This window comes from Terrapene carolina, unplaced genomic scaffold (assembly GCF_002925995.2).
Source record: "Terrapene carolina triunguis isolate 2854851 unplaced genomic scaffold, T_m_triunguis-2.0 Scaffold132, whole genome shotgun sequence".
Lineage (NCBI taxonomy): Eukaryota > Metazoa > Chordata > Testudines > Emydidae > Terrapene > Terrapene triunguis.
The window spans coordinates 19,549,654-19,569,501 of NW_020664483.1; the positions used below are offsets into that span (position 1 = coordinate 19,549,654).

Genomic DNA, 19,848 nt, shown 5'->3' on the forward strand with positions numbered 1-19,848 from the left:
TGCTCACGGCCCCCCAGGGGATCCCAGACCCCTGGTTGAGAACCACTGCCCTAGAGGAGCAGGACAGTAGGATGGGGAGGTTGCAGTAGCTGGTGTGGTGGGTAGAATAGGAGGAGAGGAGGTCAGGAATAGGGAGGAAGGGTCAACAACAGAGGAGGGGGACAGGAGTCAGGGTGAAAGGGGATTGGATAGGAGCAGAGTGGATGGACAGGCCGGAGCTTGGATATGTGGGGGGATCAGGGCCGGTGCTTCCATTTAGGCAACCTAGGCGGTCGCCTAGGGCACCAGGATTTGGGGGGGGCAGCATTTTGCCACCCTTGGCGGCAATTCGGCGGTGGGGGGTCCTTCCGCGCTCCGGGTCTTCGGCAGCAATTCTGCAGTGGGTCCTTCACTCACTCCGGGACCCGCCGCCGAAGTGCCCTGAAGACCGGGAGCACGGAAGGACCCCCGCCTAGGGCGCCGCTCCTGGGGAGGATACGAGCAGAGGGAGAGAAGGGCAAGGAGCTGGTATGGAGGAGTAGATGGGAAATAGGGACAGGGGCTGGGTTGGGATGGGTGGGTAAGAGCAGATGGGGAAGGAGATGGGCTAAGGGCAGAAGTATCTATAACCATTATCTCACACTCCTATGCAGAACCTGAAATTGAGCTCATGAATCCTGTCACCAAAAGCTGTGAAGCCTTTTGGCAAAGTGTTCTAGTGACTGGTTCACATAGAGGATAACAGGCTTCTACTGTTACCATTAGCTCAAGTGGTAGCGGTATGTGCTGTGGATCTAAACATTGGACCCTGCTAATGACCCAAGTTATGGGTCTGTAGGGTTCCTCATCATGGTATTTCTGTTTTTTTAATTAGGAAATGACATAAAGGTTGCAAAGTCAAGCACTCAAAAGTTAGGAAATGCCAGGATTAAGGTTGCCTGTCACACTACTAGGCATATGTAATTATATTTACTGACAAAAAACTTTGTTAACACAGAGTTAAGGTTACCTGGTGATATCTTATGCCCTTCCAGAACATAAACTTCAGCAAAACTCAAATTTCTGAAAACCAGGAAATGTAGAGTTAAGGTACATACCAATTTGATCTCAACTCTGCCCTGTGAAGCTGGCAATAGCTACTGGGAATTTTCTGCATGCACTCCAGCTGCATTCACTGTGTTATGTGTAGCTGTATTGCATGGTGAAAGGATTAGTTGGAGCAGTTTATCAGAGCTGTGTTTGTGATATGAGGTGAGTCGGGGGGCGCATGCCCCTCTGGGAGCAGGTTGAGTCCCTCTCCCAGATCCCTGTGTGTGTGATCAAAGGAAAGAGGTGCATGTGTACACTGAGAGATCCAGAATGTCTAATTTCAGCACTGCATTGTGTAGGTTGTTTCAGTAATAGGGCACAGGGGTCTTCCTGCCATGGGGATTGTCAGCAGTTAGGTGGGAGATGAGTATGGTCTGTGGGTTTAATGAAGGATAAGCAATGTTAGATGGCATCATGTGCATAAGGATGAAGAGGTTGTAAAATTTAGCATATATTCTTTCTGTGGAGTAGGCGAAGTATAAATTTGAGTGGAGGGCCGGCATAGGTAGCTCCTGTTCAGTACAGTGCAAATGCAGAGTGCAAGTGTAACCCAGGTGCCTAATAGGGAGATATCTCTTTAAGAGACCCATTGAGGGGAGGTAGGAGTGAGTTGGGTCTGGGTCATTGTTGCTAGGCAGATTTAGCACTCCACATCCAGAAGCTTCTGGAATTGGGTGTGGTAGTTTCGGGTATGCTCCAATGGGTTCCCTTGTTGCTGGTGTCAGACTGCATGAGAGCAAGCAGTCAGGGCAGCTGTTTTAAAGTAAAGGCCGTATGTCCTGTGTGGTGAGTTGGGAGAAGCTGAGGCCAGGAGCAGAAAGCAGGTTGTTGTCCCTAACTCGGAAGCATTTTGCAGCAGGGTTTTCTTTAAATCTGTACATTTGGACTTAACTGAGTGATTGGTTAAAAAGTTAGCTGACTGGCTAGCAGTGATTTCAACAGAGGAATAGTCTGCATGGATTCCAACTGAAGATTCCTATAAGCAAGTGGAGGGAAGATGTTGTTTTAAACTCAGTAGACTGTCTAGATTTGGTTATCAAAGACTCTGAGACTTAGGTGAACTAAACCTAAGCTTTTGGGAACTCTCAGTTTCTTCAGGGACTAAACTCTTCAGATTTTGGTTTGTTTTCTTTCTTTATGTTTATGTATAACTGTGAAGACAATGTCTGTGGGTTATAAAATAGCCATGTTATGCTGTAAAAATTAGATTATTTGTTTCTTTATTATAAGATTTTATAAAGTTATTTAATTAACTTCATTTCTTTAGTTCCTTTTGGGGAGGTTCACCCTGTGCAATCCTTGCTGAAAATCCTTAGAGATTGAACCCTGGGTCTCTAGCTATTTTTCCATGGGAGTTTTTGTTGTTGGTTTTTTTTTTTTTAAAGGCACTGGAGAAGGGCAATGAAGTGAACTGTAGCCAACCCAAAGGTTATACAAGTATGTGTGTTGGGTGTATTGGGGCATTGCTCAAAGAGGGCAGAGTTAAGGTGGTGTGGGCATTTACCTTAACACTATATTTCCTGGGGTTTAGAAGTCTGAGTTTTGCTGAACTCAACATTCTGAAAGGGCATGAGATATCATCGGGCAACCTTAACTCTGCATTAAGTTTTTGTCTGTTAATTTTTTTAAGCAGAAAGAAGTATTGTTGGTAGGAGTTAGTAGTCATGTAGGCAGTTATAGTTATGTAGGTTTGCAATTGACATGCTATTGTGGCCAGGTAATAATTATACCTAGCTGCTACATAGTGTTTTCATCAATAGAGCTCGAAGCACTTTACCCAGAAGGGAAAACATCATTATACAGATGAGGAAATTGAGGCACAAAAAATGACTTGGGAGGGGCTCTACACTTCCATCTACAGTACAGTGGGCTTGGAGAGGTGTGAAGTGGCCAGTCATCTCAATGTGATATTTTCAGATGAATGAGAACACCTTGTTGCGATGAATACAGCCTGAAAAATAGCTCTGAGACATAGAAACTTCTCCATTCATCTCAATGGGTGGCCTAGTACCCCTCCTCCCCCACACCTACCCCAATGCTAGTGCTTGAGAACCTGTGATATACATGAAGCATGCCCGTTCTCAACTCCTCACCCCAGTCTCAGCAGTGTATTCTTGGTGCATGCTCCCAGCATGCCTGTTCTCAGCTTTCCAGAGGGGCAGGGCTTCTCCAGATGCTGGCTCACATGGGCCTCCAGATCTTGGCTCACCTGGGGGTAGGGAGAGGGGCTCGACATACTAGAGGGACAGGGTGTCCCCAGAACCTTGCACTCAAATGGGAGGCAGAGAGAGATGCTTGGACACCCACAGAGGGACAGCCTCCCACCCCCAGATCCCAGCACACACAGGATGGGAGAATGTGAGGTTGACAGGCGCCCAGGACCCCTAATGCCCCCCACTCATCCTGCTACCTGCCTACATGTAACCCCTTCCAGTATCTCACCTCTTCCCTTGCAATTTCCTAATCCCTACATCTCCCCCCCCCCCCCCCAACCGGAGTCCCCATCCCCTATCACGCATCCCTATTTATCCCTCTTCCCATAATTTCCCTCTGCTTGCTGCAGCCCCAAAGCCCTCTCCTCCTATTCCCCCCACCTCCATTTCCCTCTCCTCTCCCAGCAAGCATTTATGTATGTCATTTATTTTTCTTTTAGAAAATACTTTGGGGGTCTTCTGAATTTTCTGCTTGTAGTAGGGTTACATTTTCTCAGCATAACCTGCCTTCTCCCCCGCTAAAACCCTTTGACAGAGGCCGATGGTAGCAACATTTCATTTTCAGATTTCTGCCTAAGGTTGGGTTTGAATTTGCGGTGCTTGAGTGGTGTGCAGGTTTAATTGGCATAATATGTCCAGGCCACACAGAGCTGGTGAATAGCAGATGGCTAGCCACCCTCTTGGGCATCTATCTGCATATGACCAGTGTAATCCTTTTGATGTGTGAACATTAGGCATGACCCTGTCTGTAGAACCTAACTCTTTCTTGAATAGTGTTTCCAGTATTGGTGCTCCAAAGGGATAGTGGATGGCAAGCACTAATTGGGTTAGATGTTTGGTCCCCAAAGGGTCTCAGGCACTCATCAGAGACCTGGCTTGCAAAAAATGTTCATAGAATCTGTCATGCTTAAGGAAAGATGTTTTTGGGGAGACTGTATATCAGGCACCTTGTGCTCAAATGGCCCCAAAATTAGCTCATTGACCCTAACCCATGCCCCCATAAGGCACACCAAATTTCAGAGCAATCCAAGTAACCATGCAGATTTTAGAGCACTTAGAAGAATCATCCATTAAACAGAAAGTGACTCTTAACTTTAACTACAGTGGAGCTGGCCCTCTGCTATAATACATACTCAGAAATTGTCTTCAAAGAACATGGCTCTGGATATTTAGCCAAGAAAGGGACTTCACTGCTAGCCTGTGCTAGGGCTGGTCTATACTTACCAGGTAGTTCGACGGCTGGGGATCGAAGTTCCGGGTTCGATTTATCGCGTCTGGTCTGGACGCGATAAATCGAACCAGGAAGTGCTCGCCGTCGACTGCAGTACTCCAGCTCAACGAGAGGAGTACCGCGGAGTCGACGGGGAGCCTGCCTGCCGCGTGTGGACCGCGTCTGAACCGCGGTAAGTTTGAAGTAAGGTATGTCGAATTCAGCTACGTTATTCACGTAGCTGAATTTGCGTACCTTACTTCGACTTGGGGGGTAAGTGTAGACCAAGCCTAATTTTTCTGACTGAGCTGGTTTGCTACTACTGGCATGAGCTATTCATGTCTAGTACTGACAGTTGTAGTTCAATCCTTGCTTATTTTCAATTGCTTGTTAAGACTTCAGCTTGAACAACGAGGCTTCCGTTTGAACCAGCGAGAGACAAATAGTGATCATCTTGCCTAGAGAAGTCTCTTAATGTTATGCTCTACTTGGCACCCATGGATTTCCACAAGATTTTCTATATTTTTTCACCCCTTCAACAGAAATATCTTTGTGGGAGACTGCACATTACTTAGTCTGGATCCCAGTGGACACTAGGATTAGTGTGTTGAACAGGTCATTTTCCCCCATTTCACTCCAAATTGAAGCCAAGATTAATTGTGGTATTCACCAGCCTCTAAAACGAGTTAGGTTATAGAAACTCTCTGTGAGCTCACTGAAGCAGCACTAATCTCACTGCTCTCAATGAGGGTCTCTTTCTTTGATCAACTCATTCTCTCTCAGCAGGCCAAAAAATAGCCACAGGATACGAGTGCTTAGTTTACAATCATGTTAATTTTGCTTCTAGTTTGTCTTTAGCCATTGGAGATTAATGAATAAAAGTGGTATTTAAATTTACAACCAGTTCTCTTCTAATCATTTGGCAGTATATGGCTTGTAGTTTGCTACTTTGATTACCTGAGCCAGTCTTCTGAAAGACTCCTCTGTTTCATTTAAAGCAAGACTTTTCAATAGATGGAGTGCAACCTACAGGTGAGTTGTGAGGGGTTGTTTCCTGATAGCTACCCCATGGGTTGAAAAAAAACCAATTCCTAAAATTTCATGGTCTCCCAGTCCCAGCAGAAGATCATGAGGGGAGGTAAGGAGCTGCTAGTTCTCTCCCTGCTACGCGCCCTCTGACCCACCTCTATTGCACACTTACCCAATCCCAAAGAAATTGTTCATCCTCCTCCTACTCTACTCCCTCTTTCCATACACTGCTCAACTCTGGTGCTGCCCTGTAAAAGAGAAGTCTCTCTCTCAATACACTTCAGAGTAAGAGCAAACTAGGACTGATTATTAGAGAACCAGGAGTTTGCTGAAAATCTCTCTTTGCCACCTCTCTTCCCTTTAGCATGGCTAGCTTTGGGTTTATGACAGTAGGATGGATTATACAGCTCCTTCCACACATAAGGTATCTAAACAACAATCCTCCACCCAGACCCTACCAGTTCTTGAAAATCATTGCAACACATAGGTTATATAGACAGAATCTTTAAAATCTTCTTGCCCAACAGCCCAGGAGCCAACTCTGTTCAATTGAGCACCTCCAGAATAGAATGGAAAACTGATAGAGCATAGGAAGGGGGCTTTTAATGGTTAGTTACTCAGTAAATGAGTTGTTTCAGGACATGCAGAGAGAAGCTTTAGGTGTGAGGGTAGGAGTTCACATTAATTTGATAATATTTGTGAAACTGAGTGGAACACTTATGAGAATTCTAATAATCAAGATCATAACTATTCAGTGACCTTTGTATTTCTCAATATTAGAAACTAGGGGAAGTTTACTGGTGCATGAGATGTATTTCTATATTATGTCATTAGCATTCATTATTTCTAGAGTGCTGTAAGTTTGTTTTTTCTCCACTATTTGTCTCTTGTCATATGCTAAGATTGTAACCTCTTTGGACAGGGACTGTCTTTTTATTACATGTATGTATAGTGCCTAGCACAATGGGGCCTTGATTACAGCCTCTGAGGCCTTGGCTGCACTTGGGAATTCACAGCGCTGCCGTGGCAGCGCTGTGATGCGCGAGTGTAGTCGCGCCACCAGCGCTGCAAGAGAGCTCTCGCAGTGCTGTATGTACTCCACCTCTCCAAGGGGAGTAGCTTGCAGCGCTGCGAGCGAGCGTGCAGCGCGGCAGGCGCTGATTACACTGGCGCTTTACAGCGCTGCGCTCGGGGGGGGGGAAGCATTTTCACACCCCTGAGTGCAGCAAGTTGCAGCGCTGTACAGCGCTAGTGTAGCCAAGGCCTAAGTCAGAGGTGGGCAAACTACAGTCCACGGGCCACATCCAGCCCACGGAACTGTCCTGCCTGGCCCCTGAGTCCCGGTCGGGGAGGCTAGCCCCCCGGCCTCTCCCCTAGTGTTCCCCCTCCCCCACAGCCTCAGCGTGCCGCGCCGCCTGCACTCTGGCCTGCCGCTCCTGCCGGGTAGCGTGGCTGGCTCCGGCATGGTAAGGGAGTGGGGGGGGGGTCCCAGGAGGCAGTCAGGGGACAGGGAGCAGGGGGCGGTTGGATGGGGCGGAGGTTCTGGGGGGGATCAGTCAGGGGATGGGGAACAGGAGTGGGGGTTGGATAGGCATGGGAGTCCCAGGGGGCCTGTCAGGGGGTAGGGGTGTGGATAGGGGTTGGGGCAGTCAGGAAGAAGGTGGGGTCCCTGGGGGGTGGTTAGGGGTGGGGAGGGAGGGGTCAGGGGACAAGGAGCAGAGGGGGTTGGATGGGTCAGTGGTTCTGAGGGGGGCAGTCAGGGGGCGGGACATGGGAAGGGGCAGATAGGGGCCGGGACCAGGCTGTTTGGGGAGGCACAGACTTCCCTACCCGGCCCTCCATACAGTTTTGCAACCCCGATGTGGTCCTCAGGCCAAAAAGTTTGCCCACCCCTGCTCTAAGTGATAGTGCAGTATTAATAATTCATGGCGCTGACTCCAGCTGCAGTTTGATTACTGTGTTTTCTGTAAAAAGGGTTTATAATTTGCTAATGGCCAGGGAAAAGTAATGCCTCAGACACAAGTTAACACCGGTAGCAGAGAGGACAAACTAAAAATTGTGTAGATATAGACAGCTAGTTATGACTTTGAATCCCTCATGGCTGGTAGCCTTAGTGTTAGAGGATATTACATTAGAAGTGGACAACCTCACAGCAAAATCAGGAGAGGGACTTGTTCTTATGTTTCATTTGGAAGCAATGACAATGGGAAAAGTAAATTAGAAGACAAATGTAATCCAACACAAAAATCTTTTGTTAAAATCAAGTTAAAGTTGAAGGCATTTATCAGTGTTTTTAGTGTATATTACCTTTCAAAAATGTTTGGGCTAAAAAAAAAAAAAAAATCAATAAGAACAACAAAAATAAGTTAGAAAATGTGCACCACAAAACGGTCTGCAATTTTTAAACAAAATTGTGATTTTTAATTTGCCATTCTCTGTGCACTCTTCACTGTAATTAACCCAGTTGTGTCCACAGAGCTTCTAGGATCTGAAGCAAGTCTCCACATCTGTGCAGTGGCCAAAAATACATGTTATACACATAAGGTAGGGAAAGGTGAACACGCCAGGGGACATGCAAAATTAGGGGATTTTTTGACAGCACAGTTTGCACTGTTCAACATTTGGTCTGTGCACTGTGTTTGATAACTGGTTCTGGTGTGGGTTAATTACTGATGTTTAGGTGTTCTAGTGGCAGCTGGCTAGCCTGGCAATGCTCTAATATTGTTAGTTTTGTAATACAAATGATGTGATCATTACATCACATCTTATCATGTGTATTTTGAATAATAAAGATAAATACAGGGTATGTACAGTGGCAGATTACCCACTGGGCTAACGGGGCCTGTGCCCAGGGGCCCAAGCCAATTGGGAGGCCCTGGAAAAATGGGCGCCCCCGCACCCTGACCCGCTCCATCCACTCATCCAGCACTCCTGCCAGGGAATGGAGTCAGGGGGTGGGGGCTTGCCCTGCTCCCTCCGCCCAGTGCTTCTGCTGGGGAGTGGGGTTGGGGTGTGCAGGGCTTGCCGTGCTCCACCTGCCTGGCACTTCTGCCGGGGAGCGGGGGAAGCCCCCGCACTCCGATTCTGCTCCCCAGCAGCAGTGTGTGTGTGTGGGGGGGGGGTGGGAGACGACTGTTTGTTCAATATCTTCGTTAATGATCTGGAGGATGGCATAGACTGCACTCTCAGCAAGTTTGCAGATGACACTGAACTGGGAGGAGTGGTAGATACGCTGGAGGGTAGGGATAGGATACAGAGGGACCTAGACAAATTAGAGGATTGGGCCCAAAAGAAACCTGATGAGGTTCAACAAGGACAAGTGCAGAGTCTTGCACTTAGGACAGAAGAATCCCATTCACTGTTACAGACTAGGGACCAAATGGCTAGGAAGCAGTTCTGCAGAAAAGGACCTAGGGGTTACAGTGGACGAGAAGCTGGATATGAGTCAACAGTGTGCCCTTGTTGCCAAGAAGGCTAACGACATTTTGGGCTGTATAAATAGGGGCATTACCAGTAGATCGAGGGACGTGATCATTCCCCTCTATTCAACATTGGTGAGGCCTCAGCTGGAGTACTGTGTCCGGTTTTGGGCCCCACACTACAAGAAGGATGTGGAAAAATTGGAGAATCCAGCGGAGGGCAACAAAAATTATTAGGGGTCTGGAGCACATGACTTATGAGGAGAGGCTGAGGGAACTGGGATTGTTTAGTCTGCAGAAGAGAAGAATGAGGGGGGATTTGATAGCTGCTTTCAACTACCTGAAAGGGGGTTCCAAAGAGGATGGATCTAGACTGTTCTCAGTGGTACCAGATGACAGAACAAGGAGTAATGGTCTCAAGTTGCAGTGGGGGAGGTTTAGGTTGGATATTAGGAAAAACTTTTTCACTAGGAGGATGATGAAGCACTGGAATGGGTTACCTAGGGAGGTGGTGGAATCTCCTTCCTTAGGCCTGGTCTACACTATGAGTTTAGGTCGACTTTAGCCGCGTTAAATCGAATTAAGCCTGGACACGTTCACACGACGAAGCCCTTTCTTTTGACTTAAAGGGCCCTTTAAACCGGTTTCTTAACACCACCTCCGACGAGGGGATTAGCGATAAAATCGGCCTTAGGGGGTCGGAATTGGGTGTGTGTGGACGGAATTCGACGTTATTGGCCTCCGGGAGCTATCCCACAGTGCTTCATTGTGACTGCTCTGGACAGCACTCTCAACTCAGATGCACTGGCCAGGTAGACAGGAAAAGCCCCGCGAATGTTTGAATTTCATTTCCTGTTTGCTCAGCGTGGAGAGCACAGGTCGCTCATCAGCACAGGTAGCCGTGATGGAGTCCCAGGATCGCAAAAGAGCTCCAGCATGGACAGAACGGGAGGTTCGGGATCTGATCGCCATATGGGGAGATGAATCAGTGCTGGCCGAACTCCGAAGCAGTAAACGAAATGGCAAAATATTAGAAAAGGTCTCCAGGGCCATGAAGGACAGAGGCCATAACAGGGACACACAGCAGTGCCGCGTGAAAATTAAGGAGCTAAGGCAAGCCTACCACAAAGCCAGAGAGGCAAACGGAAGGTCCGGGGCTGAGCCGCAAACATGCCGCTTCTACGCGGAGCTGCATGCCATTCTAGGGGGTGCAGCCACCACTACCCCAACCGTGTGCTATGAGTCCCTCAATGGAGAAACACACAGGGAAGCGGGTTCTGGGGATGAGGAAGATGAGCATGAAGATAATGTAAATAGCTCACAGCAGCAAGGAAGCGGAGAAACCAGTTTCCCCAACAGCCAGGATATGTTTATCACCCTGGACCTGGAACCAGTAACCCTCGAACTCACCCAAGACCCTGTGGGCACACAGGGGACCTCTGGTGAGTGTACCTTTGTAAATATTACACATGGTTTAAAAGCAAGCGTGTTTAATGATTAATGATTAATTTGCCCTGGCAATCGCGGCCAGTACAGCTACTGGAAAAGTCTGTTAACGTGTATGGGGATGGAGCGGAAATCCTCCAGGGACATCTCCAGAAAGCTCTCCTTCATGTACTCCCAAAGCCTTTGCAAAAGGTTTCTGGGGAGGGCTGCCTTATCCCGTCCGCCATGGTAGGACACTTTACCACGCCAGGCCAGTAGCACGTAGTCTGGAATCATTGCATAACAAAGCATGGCAGCGTATGGTCCCGGTGTTTGCTGGCATGCAGACAACATCCATTCCTTATCGCTCTTTGTTATCCTCAGGAGAGTGATATCATTCACGGTCACCTGGTTGAAATGGGGCAATTTTATTAAGGGGACATTCAGAGGTGCCCCTTCCTGGTCTGCTGAACAGAAATATTCCCCGCTGTTAGCCACGCGGTGGGGGGAGGGGTGAAGTGATCATCCGAGAATTGGGGGGAGGGGGGGAAGGGAATTAGTTGGGTTTGTGCTGCATGTTAACCCTGAAACCGCAGCCCCTCCTTTTACATCGCAAACCCATTTTAAATGGCCAACCCAACGGGTCCTTGGTATGGTTAATGATAGCAGTACTCTTTGAAACCATCCCCAGATGTTAAGAAGGTTAAAAAAGCCAAAAGACTGTGTCTTACCATGGCTGCCTGCAAGCTGAAATCTGTGACCTGGCACTGCGTGAGTGATCTCTCACACCAAACAGGCAGGCCCTCCATATAAGAGGAAAAATGCGACCTTGTAACGAAAGCACATCTGCTGTGTAATGTGAACAGCAAAATGTAACATAAAAGAGTGTACCCATTGTTCTCTAAAATGTGTCTTTTTTAACCACCTCTCCCTTCTCATCCACCAGCTGCACATGTCTCTCCTTTGCAGAGGCTAGTGAATATTCGAAGGAGGAGAGGTGGCGGGCTGAATCGCGGGAGGAACAGAGGAAGTTGCGGGCTGAAGATGAGAGGTGGCATCAGCTTGCACACAGAAAGCAAGAGTCCATGCTCCGTCTGCTGGAGCATCAAACTGATATGCTACAGCGTATGGTTGAGCTGCAGGAAAGCCAGCAGGAGCAGAGACCGCCGCTACAGCCCCTGTGTAACCAACAGCCATCCTCCCCAAGTCCCATTGCCTCCTCACCCAGACGCCCAAGAACACGGTGGGGGGGCCTTCGGCCACCCACTCACTCCCTAGATGATCTCCATAGCAATAAGTTTTAAAGTTTTAAATTGGAGTGTGTCCTTTTCCTTTCCTCCTCCCCCACCAATCCCGGGCTACCTTTCCAATTATCCCCCTAGTTGTGTGATGAAGTAATAAAGAATGCATGAATGTGAAGTAACAATGACTTTATTGCCTCTGCAAGTGGTGCTTGAAGGGGGGAGGGTAGTAGGGGAGGGTGGGGTGCTTGGTTTACAGGGAAGTAGAGTTAACCGGGTGGGGCGGGGGTTGCGGAGATTTCATCAAGGAGAAACAAACAGAAGTTTCAAACCGTAGCCTGGCCAGTCACAAAACTGGTTTTCAAAGCTTCTCTGATGCGCACCGCGCCATGCTGTGCTCCTCTAACCGCCCTGGTGTCTGGCTGCGCATAATCAGCGGCCAGGCGATTTGCCTCTACCTCCCACCCAGCCATAAATGTCTCCCCCTTACTCTCACAGAGATTGTGGAGCGCACAGCAAGCAGCAATAACAATGGGGATATTCTTTTCGCTAAGGTCTGAGCGAGTCAGTAAGCTGCGCCAGCGCGCTTTTAAACGCCCAAATGCACATTCCACCACCATTCGGCACTTGCTCAGCCTGTAGTTGAACAGGTCCTGACTCCTGTCCAGGCTGCCTGTGTATGGCTTCATGAGCCATGGCATTAAGGGGTAGGCTGGGTCCCCAAGGATCACGATAGGCATTTCAACATCCCCAACGGTTATTTTCTGGTCCGGGAAGAAAGTCCCTTCCTCCAGCTTTCTGAGCAGAGTGCCTGAAGACGCGAGCATCATGTACCCTTCCCGGCCAGCCCACGTTGATGTTGGTGAAACGTCCCTTGTGATCCACCAGGGCTTGCAGCAGCATTGAAAAGTACCCCTTGCGGTTTATGTACTCGGTGGCTTGGTGCTCCAGTGCCAAGATAGGGATATGGGTTCCGTCTATCGCCCCACCACAGTTTGGGAATCCCATTGCAGCAAAGCCATGCACTATGGTCTGCACGTTTCCCAGAGTCACTACCCTTGATATCACCAGGTCTCTCATTGCCCTGGCAACTTGGATCACAGCAGCCCCCACAGTAGATTTGCCCACTCCAAATTGATTCCCGACTGACCGGTAGCTGTCTGGCGTTGCAAGCTTCCACAGGGCTATCGCCACTCGCTTCTCAACTGTGAGGGCTGCTCTCATCCTGGTATTCTGGCGCTTCAGGGCAGGGGAAAGCAAGTCACAAAGTTCCATGAAAGTGCCCTTACGCATGCGAAAGTTTCGCAGCCACTGGGAATCGTCCCACACCTGCAGCACGATGCGGTCCCACCAGTCTGTGCTTGTTTCCCGGGCCCAGAATCGGCGTTCCACGGCATCAACCTGCCCCAGGAACACCATGATTTCCACATTGCTGGGGCCTGTGCCTTGTGAGAGGTCTATGTCCATGTCCATTTCCTCATCACTCTCGTCGACGCGCTGCAATCGCCTCCTCCTCGTCCTCGCCTGGTCCTGGTTTTGCTTTGGCATGTCCTGGCTCTGCATATACTCCAGGACAATGCGCGTGGTGTTCATAGTGCTCATAATTGCCGCGGTGATCTGAGCGGGCTCCATGATCCCAGTGCTAGCTATGGCATCTGGTCTGAAAAAAGGCGCGAAAGTAGTATCTGACGGACCGAGGGAGGGAGCGAGGGAGGGAGGGGCGAGTGACGACATGGCGTACAGGTACAGGGAATTAAAATCAAGAAAGGTGGCTTTGCATCAGGGAGAAACACAAACAACTGTCACACAGAATGCCCCCCCCCCCAAAGATTGAACTCAAAAGTCAGGGTTTAACAGGAGGGAGGGAGGGGGGAAGCAAATGAATACAGAATAAATCTATTTTTTACATCTTAAGACAACGGTGCAGCATGACTGATAGCCCTTGGCATTTTCTGGGCGCTTGGCAGTAAGCCTTCAGGTCTATTGCACGATCTGATACCCACTGCAATATGACAATGATGGATACCAATCATAATATGCTATCTACTGCCCAAAAGGCAAGGGGTAGCTGCTGTGTAGCAATCTAGCCCCACATCTGCCAGCCCCATGTCTGCCAGCACCCAGATCGCCATCGGCCTCTTCTGGGTGCTTAGCAGACAATACTGGGTACTTGGCAGAAAATAGCATACTACGACTGATAACCATCATTGTCTGCCCGGGTGCCCATGATTGACAGCCACTGCAGTACGACGAGGACGGATACCAGTCATAATAAACCATCTTCTACCAAAAGGCAAGGGGCTGGTGCAATGCAGCCCTACGGCTGCTAGCCCCACAGCTGCCCGCACCCAGATCGCCAATGAAGGCTACCAGTCATGCTGCACCGTCTACCGCCAAAAGGCAGTTAGCTGCTGTTGCTGTGTAGCAATGCAGTCCCACGTCTGCCGGCACCTAGATGACATATGGTGACGGTGAGCTGAGCTGAGCGGGCTCCATGCTTGCCGTGGTATGCTGTCTGCACAGGTAACCCAGGTAAAAAGGCGCGAATCTATTGTCTGCCGTTGCTGTGACGTAGGGGGAGGGACATGACGACATGTACCCAGAACCCCCCGCGGCACTGTTTTGCATCATCCGGGCATTGGGATCTCAACCCATAATTCCAATGGGCGGCGGAGACTGCGGGAACTGTGGGATAGCTACCCATAGTGCAATGCGCCGGAAGTCGACGCTAGCCTCGGTACTGTGGACGCGGTCCGCCGAACTAATGCACTTAGAGCATTTTATGTGGGGACACACATGATCGGCTGTATACAACCGATTTCTATAAAACCGGCTTCTATTAATTCGATCTAATTTCGTAGTGTAGACATACCCTTAGAGGTTTTTAAGGTCAGGCTTGACAAAGCCCTGGCTGGGATGATTTAGTTGGGAATTGGTCCTGCTTTGAGCAGGGGGTTGGACTAGATGACCTCCTGAGGTCCCTTCCAACCCTGATATTCTGTGATTCTATGATTCTATGACTGCAGGCAGAAAGGGTGGGGAGAGGCCCCCACTTGCTCTGGCCCAGGAGCCCACAAAAGCTTAATCTGCCTCTGGGTATAGAGGTATTTGCTTCCCCCAGAAGGCCAAACCATGGGCACATGAGTCCCATCAATAGTGCAGTTTGGAAAGCCCATTCTCTCAAAGCCAGTAATTATTTTAGGAGTATTGTTTATGCCCATCACTTTTGCATAAATCACATGCCTCATCACTTCAGAACCTCTGCCACCACTTTACCTACAGTTGACTTCCCAACATCAAACTGGTTAGCAATGGATCTGTGGCAGTCTGGAGTAGCCAGCTTCCAGATGCTTATAGCAACTCGCTTCTGGTCTGATGTGGCTGCCCTCATGTGTGTGTTGTGATGCTGGAGGGTTAGGGCAAACAGCTTGCAAAGCTCCAGAAATGTAGCTTTCTTCATGCGAAAGTCCTGGACCTACTGCTGGTCATGCCAGGTCCACTTGATGATGTGATCCCACCAGTCTGCACTTGTGGCTCTGCTCCAGAAGTGCCAGTCTATGCAGGGGGCATCTGTGGCTATTCTGAGAGTCATGAGCGGCATCAGCCAGTTGGGATCTTCCATGTCTATATCCGCCTCCTCCTCCTGCTCCATCATGAGTTCTGTCAGGTTCCTTCTGTGCGTCAGAAAACACCACCAAAAGGTCCATCAGCATCTCATTTCAGCTCTGCCTGTTTCCTGAAATAGGAGTAAAAGCCCAAGCAAGAGAAATTCTTCAAATGGTGACTCCTCCACATTGCTGGGAGTGTGCAGACCAAAATGATGGCTCGACAAAATGTGCTGGCAGGCTACAAAAACTTCCTGTGATGTGGGGTGGTCTGACGGGGAGACAGTTAAGTTTTCCCACACAACACCATGAACAAAGTGCTAGAGTGGCCACATTTTGGGAGGGCACTAGGTCGTTTCGGATATGATTGGTTGGACTCAGGTCTGCCTACTGCAGTGTGGACTCTGGGGTCCTGGTGTGAGACCTGGGCTCAAAAATTCTTAACCTGGGGGTCTCCAATGAGTGTGGACAGTCAAGCCCTGGGCTTTCAAACCCAGGGTCCATGAACTGGGCTTACAGTGAGGAACTCTCAAATCCCTGGCTTCTTGCTGTACCTTGGTTGTTTCTTGGGCCTTGAGGAAACCATGGGCTAGATCCTCAGTTGGTGTAAATTAACAGAGCTCCATGGAAATCAATGCAAGTTTGCCAGTTTTCATCAGCTCAGGATCTGGCCCACGATTTAAAGGAAAGCTTCAGGAGAATAAAAAATAGTTTCCAAGTATCTGATTGAATGTAAAACACTAAATCACTAATGAGAACTTCTTATAAATGCTCCTTGTATAAAAAGTTAGATATGAAATTACTGAGCTGGAATCGGACCCATAGTCAGTGTGATCAGGAGGATGCGACCTGCAGGCAGTCACAGACATAGCCCTCATCCCACAATGAGCTCTCTGTGGGTGGACACCTGTGTAGGTGGAGCCCTATTGACCTAGTAGATTTCCTCAGCTCTTATTAGGTAAATTCCATATTTGTTCTGGGTTTTTAAAGCTTTTGTTGTTGTTTACTGCATGTATTCACCAACTACTTAAACTTCTGGTCAATGCTGGAGGTGCAGGGGGACCAAAAGAGTGTAGGCCGGCTCTACAAACTCCAGCTGTTCCCTTTGTGTCTGCCTCCATTTTGTGCTCCCACTCCTGATAGACATAATCGGGATGCATTTCCTGTGTAATTATTATTAAACAATGTGACAAGGAACTTGGGAAGGGAGGAAACGGTTACAGAATAAGGTTATGTGGTTACGTAGTTTTATGTGCATATCCTGAAGTTGTTTTACATGTTTGTATATAAATATGTATACATGAACATAGCACTGTTGCCTTGATGACTAGTAAGCAGAGGTCAAGGGGGCAGAGTGCACATTGTAGGCAACTAGGAAAGCAGCTCCTCTATGTGCTTTCAACCATGTAAAAGTTTCGCAGTTCACCTTCACTGTGTCTTCTTTCATTACAAGTAAGGGACCTAATAGCCAGTATGTTATACTTCCCCCGTCCACCAGGGACTTGATATATAGTCTAGTTCAGTGGTTCTCAACGTATTACACAATGCGTTACCTGGGCTGCAGGGGCTGGGTGGCAGGGCAGCGGTAGCCCGGGACCTTGACTCTGGACCCCCACCATGTGGGGCTGGCTAGCTGCCCACCCCGGACCCCCGCCACACAGCTGCACCAGTCAGACCCTGGACCCCGTGGGGCCAGCTGGCAGCCTCAGACCCCAGGCCCCACTGGGCAGGCAAGCAGTCCCAACCCGGACCTCCGCTGCACTGGGCCAGCCGGCTGCCAGCCCCAGACCCCCTACTGCACTGGGCTGACTGGCTGCCCCGACCCCCGCTGCGGACCCCAGCACGCAGGCCAGCCTTTAGCACACAGCTGAACTGGGCTGCAGCTGTGTGCTAATTGGGCCGTATGCGGCCCACGGGTTGAGAACTGCTGGTCTAGTTAGTATCCTGCCTCTAGCAGTAGCCTGGTGCTCCAAAGGAAGGCGGGACAAAAATGCATCTAGCCAGTGGGTATAAACTATACATAAGGGACACATTGCTCCATGGTTCCTGCATGTATCCTGAATCTCAGATGTTGTACTAGGGAGAAATTTTGCATCCTGTTGTTGGTTTTTTGGCTTGCACAGCTGTTAATTTTGTTATCTTAGATTTTTAGCTCTAGCCCTAGTATAGTCTGTATTACCTGTGGCATTGAATTCCATGGGTTGTCTGTGCATTGCAAAAAGCACTATTCCCCTTTATTGGTGCTGCCTGTTAACTTCATTAAAAGTCCTCTTGTTCTTGTATTATTTAACATTGTAAAAAGGAAAGACAAATCAATTTTCACTATGGCCTTCATAATTCTAAATTCCTCAATCAAATCCCCTTTGTACTTCTCCATTCCAAGCTAAATAACCTTAACTTTTTGCACTCTACTTCTAATCACAGAAGTACCATATTGAGCTAATGAATTTCCAACTGTCGTCTGCAAATGTGCTGCTTTGGGGAAAGCAGTGAACAGCTTTTTGAAACCCACCAACCCACATTTCTTCTGCGCTGGTCCCTATACAGCTGGTCATAGGAACAGCTCATGAATATAAAGCTACTTAAAGTATGTGAACAATCCCATCTTTGGTCAGCAAAGTCCCTTAAGCACATGCTTAAATTTATGCACATGCCTTAGTGCTTTCCTCAACACGGAGGGATTACTTATGTGCTTGAAGTTAGGCATGTATTTCAGTGTTTGGCTAAACTGAGACCTTAGGAGGCAGCTCAGAGGTTCAAAGCTTTATGTCTTTGCAACACATCATTCAGCTGAGAGGACCTGTATGCCATCTCCACAGAGCTCCAGTGGATCCCCTTCCCCAAGGAATATGTAGGCTTCTGGTGAGTGACATAACAGGTAAGGGGAGCAATCAGGAGAGAGGAGCTAAAATAACCCCCACAACCAAGGAAAAGTATAAAATTAAATAAAAAGAGAAGTCAAAAGAGAGAAAAAACAAGGAGGTGAAGGGGAAAAAAGAATGTGACTGGAAAGGGGTTGGAAAGAGAGAGAATGGACAGAAAGATGTACAGTCATGACACCTGCTGGAGAATTGGGCAAATGTGGGTCTATCTATCAATCTCTCACAATGGGTGAGGGGCTCCAACAGAAAAGAAAGTAGGGAACTACTGAAATATAGGGCCTGATTCTTATGTACACTAAGGTCACTTTCCACTGTGCTAGCAATGCAAAGGGGGCATTATAGGGTGTATAAATATAATTTACTCTCACTTTAAGACTCCTTTACACTACCAGAATGGTGTAAAGTGGCCTTAGTATGCCTGAGAATTGGGCCCACAGAATTCAGGTGCTATAACTCAGTGCATCCCTACTGTATGTGTCAGTCACATTTAGATTTGTACCATTCTGGTCCATCCACATCCTGTTAAATAATGTATATTTGCTTTTTTCTTTTAGGGAACACAATTCCAATTTAATCTAAAAGCTTCCACTTAATATACTTGCTGTCTGTGATAATGTAATAAAAAGGGAGGTGTTTGCAGTGTAGATGCCTGTACATTGCTTTCCAATGTACTGTATTATTGTTTTTCAAGTAATCTCTTTTTTGATGCAGTAGGAATTTGTCAGTAGATAAGGTTTCCATCTTTGAAGCACTTTGTTTTCCTTAAGGAGCTCTTGTTTAATCGATGAGAACTAGATATGGTAGCACCTCCTGGGATGGTTCAGTTCACTGTTCAAAGGCAAGTCTCTTGCAGCTCTGCACTTTGCTATTTTATACAGTAATATTTCATTCTTTGCAGATATTTAGGGAACAGTATTAATTAATTTTGTGCATAGTTGTTTTTAATTATGTTCTCCTCTGACAAGCTTTGGGGATGTTTTATTATAGTGTGAGGCTGGGGACAGGTAGAAGATTAAAAAGTCACACTTTAACACTTGCTTTTTGTACATACTTTTCTGTCTTTTCTACATAACTTGTGCAAACAACTAGCATTTACAGGGATTAAAGAGAGTTACATAGCTAAATCCGTATGCACCCTAATGAAGAACAAATTCTGGCAGAAGAGCCACATGGACATAGGCATGAAAATAAAGGAGTATGTCAATTTAAGATAACTGAAAACTGCTACACACTGAAAATACATGATGCTGCAATTGTGCATGAGGGGATAAAAACAGACATGTATCCCCATGTGTCCTATAGGTGAATGTATGGCACAGGGAAAAGGAGTGTTGTTTGTTTATAAGTGGATGTGGCCCATGTCCACACCAATATCCTATTTGACAAACTACACACAACTTCCTTCTCTTGATGGATCATTGATTTGCTTTTTTTAATATATGTAGTGGCACCTATGGACTAAGGGAATGCGTGCTCATAAAAGGGAATAATAACAAATACATCTTGTAGCTGTTTGTGTATCATTGGTTGCAATGATTCCCTGAATAAGACAAGTGGCTCTCTATTGGAATGATTCTTTACTGAAGAGAACCCCAAAGTACTTCAAAAAGAACAGGAGTACTTGTGGCACCTTAGAGACTAACAAGTACTTCAAAGGTACTTCAAAAACCGGAAACTCTTCCAAGTCTTGGGGATTGTCTATTAACACCTGATTTAGAGATCTGAACCGTGATCTGGGTACTCATCACACATTATC

General features: G+C 47.7%; 1 protein-coding gene across 1 annotated transcript in view; it reads right to left on the reverse strand.

Moving 5' to 3' along the window:
* The window catches only part of PAPOLG (poly(A) polymerase gamma), an 81,610-nt gene extending 66,353 nt beyond the window's left edge, over window positions 1-15,257 (reverse strand). Inside the window, exon 1 of the mRNA XM_026653146.1 lies at window positions 15,085-15,257. Coding sequence (XP_026508931.1) covers window positions 15,085-15,257 — 173 coding nt within the window. The remainder of the gene's footprint in view (window positions 1-15,084) is intronic.
* Between the last annotated feature and the right edge of the window lie 4,591 nt (window positions 15,258-19,848).